Source organism: Ascaphus truei, chromosome 1 (genome assembly GCF_040206685.1).
Source record: "Ascaphus truei isolate aAscTru1 chromosome 1, aAscTru1.hap1, whole genome shotgun sequence".
NCBI classification, from domain to species: domain Eukaryota; kingdom Metazoa; phylum Chordata; class Amphibia; order Anura; family Ascaphidae; genus Ascaphus; species Ascaphus truei.
The window spans coordinates 461118228-461130389 of NC_134483.1; the positions used below are offsets into that span (position 1 = coordinate 461118228).

Genomic DNA, 12162 nt, shown 5'->3' on the forward strand with positions numbered 1-12162 from the left:
GTTTCTGTGGGGTTTGAGGAGAGGGGTTGGTAAGTGGATCTGTCTCCAAGGATGCGCAAAGATTCCTGTATATAGAAATCCTTGTCCATGATTACCAACCCCCCTCCCTTGTCAGCTGCTTTAATAACGATGGAATCATTTTCTCCAAGTGCACGCAGAATTGCCTTTTCTTCTATTGAAAGGTTATCTCGTTTGATCTTAAATTGACGACTTTGTATTTCCAAATCGTCGGACACCATCTTTGCAAATGTGTTAACAAAGGGGCCGCTGACGAATCTGGGAAAAAAAGTGGAAGGATTTTTGAATTTTGAACCTATAACAGGTGTAATGCTGATAGGTAGATTAGAATTTGGATCTAGTCTTGAAACTGCGTCTTTCTTAAAATATTTTTTAAGACACAGTTTCCTTACATACCTTTGCACATCTACATATAGTTTGAAGCTATTTGGACCTGAGACTGGAGCAAATGAAAGACCCTTAGATAACAATGATCTTTCTTTGGGTGTAATGGGGTATTTGCTAATATTAAAAATATTAGTATGATCACATTTTACTGCTTCATGATTTTTCCTCCCCTTTCTACCTCCTCTTTTTCCTCTAATGTGTTTTTTCTCTTTCTGTCTCTTGAAGTCCCTTCTCTCCCCAGGAGATCTCTTATTGCTTCTCGTGCCTGTTGCTGCTCTTTTGTTTTCCTCCAATCTAAAAAAGAAAATGTTTGCTTATTATCCTTATCAACCTCCACAACACGTTGTTCCTGCTCAAAATCCACTAGAGGCTGGTACTTATTATTATGATGATATTTCTCAAAGATGCCATCAATTTCCTTCTCCAGATGGATATTATATGGCGCAGTTGTGGGCGATTCTATGAACGCACTACTGCTGGAACGATGCGTTTTCGGTCGTGTATCGCCTCTTTTGGGTTTTGGTGTGGTGAATGGGGCAGGATCTTGTATTCTCTCTCTGATATTGGGGATTATTTTCTTATAATGGCTATGAATTTTGTGAGAAAAATTACCAGGTGTATTTTCTTTCTGACTTTTGAATTTGTCATTAACCCGTGGTGTTTTTTTCTTTTTCCAATTTCTGTACTGACCACTTTGATAGTCAATTTTAACACTAATCACCTCCTTTTGCATGCTGTCTATCCTTGACTTGATCTTGGATTCTAGCATCGGTAATTCACCATTATTTTTAAAAGGTTCGAATTGCTCCTTCATCTCATTAATCTCAGTGTCCAATCTCTGAAGTGATGTTTTACGTCTAGAGATTAGGAAACGCATGAGCTCAAAGGAGCAATTATCTAAAATGTGATTCCACTCTAGAGTGAAGGAATCACTCTGGAAATCAGTTGTAATTGGAACAAAAATTCTCAAACCACGTGGGATTCGTTTTTGTTCGACATATTTTTCCAGAGTGATTGCATCCCAGAGTTGCTTAGTCTCACTAATAAGTAATTTTTCGAATTTGTCTACTAGTTCAAGTATATTACTCTGGGGATTATTCACTTCAATAGGTGATGGGTCATCTGAAAATATTTTATCGATATCTATATGTCTATTCGCCCGCATGGCAAATAGCTGAGACATATTGCTCTAAAAAAGCTGCTAACCTTAACAGGGGGAAGGATGCACAATAAAAACAATAGGTAGCGCTAACAATAATATTGGTCAAAACATATGCTCTCAAAATGAGTATAAAAAGTGTAGCAGCCTAGAAATACCTATTGTTTTTATTGTGCATCCTTCCCCCTGTTAAGGTTAGCAGCTTTTTTAGAGCAATATGTCTCAGCTATTTGCCATGCGGGCGAATAGACATATAGATATCGATAAAATATTTTCAGATGACCCATCACCTATTGAAGTGAATAATCCCCAGAGTAATATGCTTGAACTAGTAGACAAATTCGAAAAATTACTTATTAGTGAGACTAAGCAACTCTGGGATGCAATCACTCTGGAAAAATATGTCGAACAAAAACGAATCCCACGTGGTTTGAGAATTTTTGTTCCAATTACAACTGATTTCCAGAGTGATTCCTTCACTCTAGAGTGGAATCACATTTTAGACAATTGCTCCTTTGAGCTCATGCGTCTCCTAATCTCTAGACGTAAAACATCACTTCAGAGATTGGACACTGAGATTAATGAGATGAAGGAGCAATTCGAACCTTTTAAAAATAATGGTGAATTACCGATGCTAGAATCCAAGATCAAGTCAAGGATAGACAGCATGCAAAAGGAGGTGATTAGTGTTAAACAACAGAAATTCCAACGGGATAAAATTAACTATCAAAGTGGTCAGTACAGAAATTGGAAAAAGAAAAAAACACCACGGGTTAATGACAAATTCAAAAGTCAGAAAGAAAATACACCTGGTAATTTTTCTCACAAAATTCCTAGCCATTATTAGAAAATAATCCCCAATATCAGAGAGAGAATACAAGATCCTGCCCCATCCACCACACCAAAACCCAAAAGAGGCGATACACGACCGAAAACGCATCGTTCCAGCAGTAGTGCGTTCATAGAATCGCCCACAACTGCGCCATATAATATCCATCTGGAGAAGGAAATTGATGGCATCTTTGAGAAATATCATCATAATAATAAGTACCAGCCTCTAGTGGATTTTGAGCAGGAACAACGTGTTGTGGAGGTTGATAAGGATAATAAGCAAACATTTTCTTTTTTAGATTGGAGGAAAACAAAAGAGCAGCAACAGGCACGAGAAGCAATAAGAGATCTCCTGGGGAGAGAAGGGACTTCAAGAGACAGAAAGAGAAAAAACACATTAGAGGAAAAAGAGGAGGTAGAAAGGGGAGGAAAAATCATGAAGCATTAAAATGTGATCATACTAATATTTTTAATATTAGCAAATACCCCATTACACCCAAAGAAAGATCATTGTTATCTAAGGGTCTTTCATTTGCTCCAGTCTCAGGTCCAAATAGCTTCAAACTATATGTAGATGTGCAAAGGTATGTAAGGAAACTGTGTCTTTAAAAATATTTTAAGAAAGGCGCAGTTTCAAGACTAGATCCAAATTCTAATCTACCTATCAGCATTACACCTGTTATAGGTTCAAAATTCAAAAATCCTTCCACTTTTTTTCCCAGATTCGTCAGCGGCCCCTTTGTTAACACATTTGCAAAGATGGTGTCCGACGATTTGGAAATACAAAGTCGTCAATTTAAGATCAAACGAGATAACCTTTCAATAGAAGAAAAGGCAATTCTGCGTGCACTTGGAGAAAATGATTCCATCGTTATTAAAGCAGCTGACAAGGGAGGGGGGTTGGTAATCATGGACAAGGATTTCTATATACAGGAATCTTTGCGCATCCTTGGAGACAGATCCACTTACCAACCCCTCTCCTCAAACCCCACAGAAACATACCAACAACAATTATTGACATTTCTAAGTACAGGGCTTGATCAGCAGATCCTAACAAAACAAGAGTTTGAGTTTTTATATAATCCACACCCCATCATTCCAGTATTCTATATAATACCGAAAATTCATAAAAATTTACAACATCCACCAGGTCGCCCTATAATTTCTGGCATTCAATCACTCACTTCCCACTTGTCTCAATACATAGATCATTACCTTCAACCTTACGTTATTCAACTTCCATCATATCTTCGGGATACTACCCACATACTGCAGACCCTCAACGACACTCAATGGCAGTCACATTACCATTTGGTAACAGCAGATGTTACCTCACGTTATACAGTCATTGACCATGGTCAGGGTTGTGATGCTGTTGGCCGTGTCCTGGACTTAGATCCTTTAGTTACAGACACATTCAAGTCATTTTTAATTTCCAGTATTCAATTTATATTAACACACAATTTTTTTCATTTTAATAAATCTTATTATTTACAGGTATGTGGCACCGCTATGGGTACCAGGTTTGCTCCCAGTTATGCCAAATTATTCATGGGCAACTGGGAAGATCAATACATCTGGTCCGGTTGTCCTTTTGGGGCAAGCCTGGTACTCTGGCGGCGCTACATAGATGATATCATTTTTATTTGGTCAGGTTCCACGCATCAATTAGAACTTTTTCAGTTGTACATGAATGACAATCCTTTTAATCTAAAATTCACTTTTAATTCTAGCAATACATCTATTGCATTTTTGGATTTAGTTATTTACGTTATGGATAATAAACTACATACAAAAACATTTTTTAAGAAGGTCCAGTCAAACAACTATTTGCATGCCAACAGTCATCACAACCCTACATGGATTAACAACATTCCTAAAGGTCAATTCACTAGATTGAAGCGTAACAATTCAACTACTGAAACTTTCCATCAGCAGGCATATGATTTAAAAGATAAATTTATTAATAGAAATTATTCTCCTAATGACCTAGATCGAGCTATATTAGAAGTAGATCAAATTGATAGAAGTACTCTTCTTCAATACAAACAAAGAAAAAAAGATAGTTCTTCTATAGACATACCGTTCATTACCCAATACAACCAGATGGCTCCAGCCATCAAACAAACTTTACGTAAATACTGGCCAATTCTGAGAAAGGATAGGGATTTGATAGATCTTTTACCCCTAAATCCTAAGATAATATTCACTAAAGCTCGGAATATTGGCCAAAAATTAGCTCCTAGTTGTCCTTTACCACGACAAAAGATTCGTACTAACAAAACAATAAATGGATATTTTCCTTGTATTTCCTGTACAGCCTGCAAATTCAGCACTAGAAATGTTACGTTTAAATCTACAATCACAACAAAAATATACAATATAAAACAGTTAATTAATTGTAACAGTACAAATGTGATCTATCTCCTTGAGTGTCCTTGCGGTCTGCAGTATGTGGGTATGACATCCAGGCCCATCAAACGCCGCTTTTATGAACACATTTACAATATCAAAAAAGGTCTAATTACTCACAGCGTTTCGAATCATTTTCTCCAGGTGCACGGAAGAAGCCCCGTAGGTTTGAAATGTATGGCCATAGAAGCTGTCACACCAAATTGGCGGGGAGGAAATATCACAATGCAATTAGGGAGACGTGAATCCTTTTGGATTTACGAACTCTGCACTTTGGCTCCACAAGGCCTCAATGTTGATTTTGACCTAAAACCTTTTTTGTTAGATAAATAGACATCATCATACTCATTTAACATTATATAGTCACAATTGCACTAATTTACATTTTATTTTATATAGTCAAAATAAATATTCACTACACATAAATAGTCACTTTATGTATTCACCAATCACTTATGACTAACACTTATTGTTCTTGACACATACAGGTTCATAGGTCAAGATATCAAATAAAAATATAAATAAAATATAAATAAAACTTTTTTGTTGATATTTTTGATAATATTTTTGTTAATATTTCTTTCACATTTTTTCTATACTTTTATTTAGTACTACATTAGACAAGTCACAAATATGTAGTTCTTGTATATTGGCAATATTAATATATCACCCTGACAATGCATTTTCAAACACATATTGCTTATAACACTTTCATTTATCACTGACCAGCATCTGAGTTAATGTTGATGTTTATTTAAAATCATACATTGCATGCTGTCTATCTTTAAATCTTCAAGCCTTTAATGTGAATATCTACAATGATGGTTTGAAACATTTGGATTATCTTGGATCATATATCTATATGCATTTATGTATCTTACCAGTATATATTTGATTAATTGATTGTCTTTTTATGTCTCTTTATGTATTGTTTTTATGTATTTCATGTGATGTTGCTGATACATGAGGCAGTGTTGAATTTGAACCACTGCGCATGACCGGGACTCTAATATGGTATATGCACCTTTAAATGTCTCCTATAAATAAACGGACACACAGGGACTTCTTTATTCAATTTACCCCTGAGGAAGGAGGCAGCAGCTTCCGAAACGCGTTGGGTGGTCCCCGTTACCCCTACTTTGCCATCAGCTGCCGATACCCACTGCCAGCCCTGCCGTGTGGCTTTGAGATACAAAGCATCTTTTGAATTTGCCGCCTTTGGAGCATACGCGACCGCGAAGAGCAGGGGATTTGGAGGCACCAGCTACACTGTGTCGGGCGCCTCTGCGCATGCCCGCACTGTTTCACCAACAAACAGTGATTTCCAGCCCCTGCCACAGCGTGGAAGAACGCGGTTGCCATTACTGACATCTACACGCGGCGCCTACCTGCAATTCATCCAGGAGCTGTGCCAGCCAATGTGAGAGGGGATACTCTCTGATATATCCACTGCGGTTATTTCTCTTGGCTTCGGTAAGCGGGCAATTCGGCTGATATCGATTGGGACCTTCATTTGTTTATTTGTGCTTAATTGTACTGTATGTTTTTTATAATATTAAATGCATCTCTTTTAGTCTAGTGTGTGGTTCAGCAACATTGCAATTGTTTGTTTGTTTGTTTGTTTGTTTGTCTATTTGTTTGGTTAAGTCTTTACAGTATTACACTATGTATTTCTTTTTCTTTTTTCATGTTTGATTTACGCCGGCTGAGATCTTCTCTTCATCACAACTGGTTGTATATTTAATTTATTTATTTATTTTCATGTCCATGTGTTTAGCGCCATTGATACCCATTTAGCACCAACAGGGGTTATGGGGATAATACATTTTATCCCCTTCAATCCCAACAGAGTTTAGGGTTAACCAGCTGGGCATAAGACCTTTATTATTGGCCTGGTTAATCCTCTCCCGCCACAGGGGTGTGTGAAGGTGGTACATAATTTTGTCCAGTCAGTCCTGCCCCTTGAGGATGAAGCTAACCGAATATCGGTATCTACATCACAAGCAGGTATACTATTTGGACTACAGTATATTCTGTCATCTATGTTATCAAAGGGGTTGGACAGGACATTTAAATGATTTAAATGTCCTATCCAACACCCTTTGATGATATAGATGACCAAATTATGGTCCTATATTATCCCCCTCTTGCTGTAGATATCCATATTCAGTCATCGACATCTTCAAGGGGCTGGACAGATGCAAATAGTATGGAGACTGCTTTTGAGCTGCTCTGGGGAGACACAGGGAGAGACTGCATCTCTCTGTAACTCCTCTATGCAGCTCTTCCAGACTGGTGGCCCAGCAGGATTAACACTGTGGTAATCCCATTCAGAAGCAGTGACCCCCTGCAGAGTTCATCCTTCTCATCGCATGCAGAACACTGAGGTCCGGCGACCATGCGTTAACACGACACTGAAGTCAGTAAGTCTTGCTACATCTGTAGCTGTGCTATTAACTGGATCTTTATGTCTCAGAGAGGCATTTTGCAATACAGTGAACATGTGCATTGGTCAAACTTTTACATACGTTATTAACACATGCGATAAAGACGCATTACTCATGTGCCTTACCAAAAGTTAATGCAAATCTTACTATAACATTGTAGAATTAACATTGTTACATTACTTAACTTTTTCAATTATTTATAGTGTATTTTCTTCATTTATTTTAACTGTACAATGATAAAAAGGAAATATTAATTATTATTGTTGAGGTATGTATAGAAATACATTATTGTACACCCATATTTCATACACTCATTATTACATTACATACTACAATATATTAGTTCACACAAAATATAATTTTTAACCACTAAAAATCCTAATGCAGTTTAAGATGAGTTTCCAACATTTATATGAGACCCTAATATTTACATTTCTATGAAACTTAACTTTTTTGAATGAAAGGGTAACACTTAAACTCATTACATTGCTTTTAGGCTATTCCCCCCAAAAAACTCAATGATGATCATGGTCTGGATGTGGGCAGTGCCAGCTTTTTGAAGGTCTTAATTACCATACCGTTATTTCCATGTGCTAATTTCAACGGAGGTCTAAGGATCTCTGTTGTTAGATAAACTGTTCATTATCATAGGATTTGCATATGAATACGACAAATGTTTGTAAAAATGTATCGATCCGCTATTTTTCAGGTAATTGTGAGTACCTCGTAACGTTATGGACATTTGGGGATACACATTGCGGATAACGATACCTAAAATGGCTATAACGTCATGCTAAAAATAGAACGCATTTCTGTCAATCTACCCCTAGGTGTAGCAGGTTACTGGAAGCAGGTGGAACCCCTTCACTTAATATTATTTTACACAAGCTTAATGAAATTAAATTACTGGAGAGACTTACAAGCCTACTAAATGGAACTTTGATACGTTTTGTAATTTATGGTCCCCATGAGAGAATTAATTTGCAGGGGCAATTCATTAATTCCCATTAATTTTGTTATTGTAAACTTACAGGGCATTCCTGCATTTGTCCTTGATTTGTGTGTTAAATGCTAGGAATTCGGCTTTGTGTCCACATCTTTCTTTTTTGCTGTGTATGATTGATATGTTGTTGCTGAAAAAACAATGTTATCCTTTGCATTTTACCATGTCCCTCCTTTCCCATTGTCCTTCTTTCTTTTATTATATCATTGTATTAAAATCTGTGAAATACTTTAATAACTAGACAAAAACAGAAAGGCCAGCGCATCATACAAAATGACACAACATATAGTGCAATAATAAATAGTATTTAAAAAAATTATCATCAACTACAACAAAGCAGTTTTCTGGTATTTTTGTAGTGCACGAAGAGACTGAAAAAGTGGTAATTGCTAGAGATTTATAAAACTGCTATTTCAATGTTGCATTAAATTGCATTTTGCTTTCTTTGTTTTATATTTATTACTTTCTTATTCAATACATTTATTTATTTATGGTGAAAATCACAAACGAGCAGAGAATACAATTTCTGGGCATTTCCTTCTTAATTCTTAACCCGGAAAATTAATTCTTACTTTAATCTAATTTTTTATAACTGTATGTTTGGAATTTTGATGACAAAATGTACGTTTTCTGGTGGAAATCACAAAATTGTCTAGATCAATAGAATGGTTTCAAATATTGGCAAATGTATGTATTCTTTTACAGTTAATCAGGGATTCAATATACTAGAATTTGCTGTTACAGGTACATCATATAGGATTATGGCGATTGTATATGCAAAATTGGTGGAATGTATAAATTTAGCTACCGTAGCTTTAAAAGTTTTTAAAGTACAGCAGCTTTGAGAAATCACATCAGGAAAACAGGTTCCAATATATTCAATGACAATGCAACTCTATCTTCTATGCTGTTTATATGACGTTATACTAATATAAAATGGTAGTACAGTTATTAAGTGTATTTTGTTCAACACCTACAGAAAGGTCAGGTTTTTTAGTATGAGGGATGGTGGAGTAGGTACTGTATTAACCCCGTAGTAACCCATATGGGAAAGCAAGGCAGGGGTTGAACCTGCCTAACTGATCACCTGGGTTACATAGGGGCGGTCAAGGACATTTGGTTGCAGTTGTTTTGTCATGACCAAATCTCCGCCGGCATTTAGCCACTACTCACATCGCCGGCTGGACCTCTAACCGCGGGCCACTTTGCCCGCCAAGGTTAAATCCCTAGCCTTACCTTCAAAACCCCTAATCTTAACCCTTAATACTAACGCTAACCCCTACCCTAAAAACCTTAATCCCTTACCCTAAACACTTTACCCTAATCCTCCTAAAAAGCGTAACCCCTGACCGTAAACACTATTATGGATACCGGAAATCCAATGGAAAATGGAAAAACACACAGAGAGTCACACACACACGGAGTCACACACACACGGAGTCACACACACACGGAGTCACACACACACGGAGTCACACACACACGGAGTCACACACACACACAGAGACACACACACACACAGAGACACACACGGAGTCACACACACACACGGAGTCACACACACACGGAGTCACACACACACAGAGACACACACGGAGTCACACACACACACACACGGAGTCACACACACGGAGTCACACACACACAGAGTCACACACACGGCGTCACACACACACAGAGTCACACACTAGTATAAATATAGCAGCACAACATCTGTTTACTTTTGGACACAAAAACCTAAGCATTGACTTATTTTATTTTGAAGTTCCTTTTGTTCATATTCAAACAACAATTATTGATTGCTGTATATTCTCTTTTCCTGGTTTTCTACCTTTTTCAAAAACACCACCTCAGTATCTCCATTCCTCTCCATCTCTGATCTGTCATCAATTGCACATTTTTTCTGATATTCCATCCCTAAATTATTTATGCCATACCTTTAAGGCTTATGCAAGTACTTTACTTGACCATTATAGTTGGCCCTTCTCTGGGCATAAGGAGTAATAATCATGAATCCTGTTTATTGAAATGCTTCATTCAGAAAGTGTGCCTTTAGATTTGACTTGAATGTAGGGAGAGGAGGTGCTAAATGTTTTGTTTTTCCATCTTTGGCACTTTATAGAATAAGGGCCTTAAAGAAGATACTGCGCATTCCTGTGAGTATATAGATATCTTACCAGTGAAATTCTGCAGTGATTAAATCTAATATTGATATTACTGTACCATGACTTATTAAATGCTTTTCATGGATTATGTTTTACTTTTTTTTCAGCTGTTTCGGAAATGAAGCTTTTATGTTATCTATTTGCATTGTTATATTTAATTCTATATAAAACATTTTTAATTGCACAAGTTAACAGTTTAACATTCTGAACATTAAATCACCCTGCATAAGACTGGATATCAATTAATGTATTACATACCCTTTGTTGATGAGGTTAGTATTTAATGATTTTCTTTTGACTAGACAAAACTTCTCATCTTGTACTCAGGTCATAGTTTTGCTATTACAAAACTGTATTACAAATCTGATTAAATGAAAGTCAACTTTTACAAGAGTACCAAAATGTGACATCTTAATGTAAAGTTTAATAATAATGGCATCTCTTAAATTGTGTGTAATGTTGGAACATTTTGTACACCAATAATCAAAATAAATATAACATACTGATACCAGAGCTCTCCAAGTCGATACGAGAAGACCCGCTGCCATCCAGGTACAGGATAAACAAGAAAGGAAGAGTCAAAGCTCCACGGATTTTATAAATGCAATTATTTATTGCAGTCAAATAAAGTGTCCAACTCTTCGGCTGTCACAGCAGCCTTTGTAAATCCGTGGAGCCTTAACTCTTCCTTTTTTATTTATCTCTTTCATTGTAACATGAAATTAATAATGTATTATGTTTACTACTAAGAGCTAGATCCACAAAGCTGTGTTAATCTAATTTAACATCACATATCTTCAAAGGATAAAAGCGTAATATTAAGTCATGTTCTCTACCAGAAAGAGCATTGTGTTAACTATAACAATGGTTAGGGATAATCAAATGAAAATGATATGCAAATGATGTTACAATAATTACACATATCCACAAAAGTACATTAAGGTTGGTGTAGGAACGTAATGTTACGTTAGTTGGATTATACCTAAACTTGCCATTGCTCTCATTCAGATCTTGAAATAGGGCTATTACAGGGTCTGGATGATTTCACTAATATACTGTAGCCTTTTTTTCCTCTGTTTTTTCCCTCTCCATGTCTGACATTTTTTTAACTTCAGTTAAACGCATATTTCAGGGTCTGGATTAATCTAAGGCATACAGTACTTAACGTAATGTTATTGTAAGCTAACACAACGCTGCTCTTCAATAATGTGATGTTAAGACTATGCTATTGACCATTGTTTTTGCATAGAATTATCTTTGTTGATATGCATTAATCATTATTGTTGTAGATAATGTCACATTATGATTCCTGATTTAACAAAGCTTTGTGTATCTAGCCCTTAGAGGGTCTAGAATTGTAAAATTATGCAGGTCACTGAAATGTACAGTAGATGAAAATGAGCTGTTTGATTGTCTGAAGAATTGTTAAGATGACATAACTGAAAACAGAATGTACTGGAAATATCTATCAAACTTTACCCTGTCTTGCACCAGTGTGAAACATTCACCACATGTATTGTAGCAATGGTAAATGCACAAATTCCTCCATACATGAACATCAATAAAGGTTGATGACGAAATCCACTTCACTGAGGATGTACAGTAGCATAAGGACAGGAAAACCTTCCTCTGCTAGAAACCCATGGGAAACATTGTTATTGCACTGACATGAAATAAATCTCTAACAAGGTTGTGTTGAGGTCAGCAAAAACTTGTCTACAAAACTTCAGACATCCATGG

The 12162-nt window shown here is 36.5% G+C and overlaps 2 protein-coding genes across 2 annotated transcripts in view; one reads left to right on the plus strand and one right to left on the minus strand.

The window, feature by feature from the left end:
* Positions 1 to 239, minus strand: part of LOC142502840 (uncharacterized) — a 56537-nt gene extending 56298 nt beyond the window's left edge. The window contains exon 1 of the mRNA XM_075614448.1: positions 100 to 239. Within this exon, the coding sequence (XP_075470563.1) occupies positions 100 to 239 (140 nt within the window). The remainder of the gene's footprint in view (positions 1 to 99) is intronic.
* SGCZ (sarcoglycan zeta) overlaps positions 1 to 12162 on the plus strand; it is a 1846920-nt gene that overhangs the window by 625468 nt on the left and 1209290 nt on the right. The window lies entirely within an intron of this gene.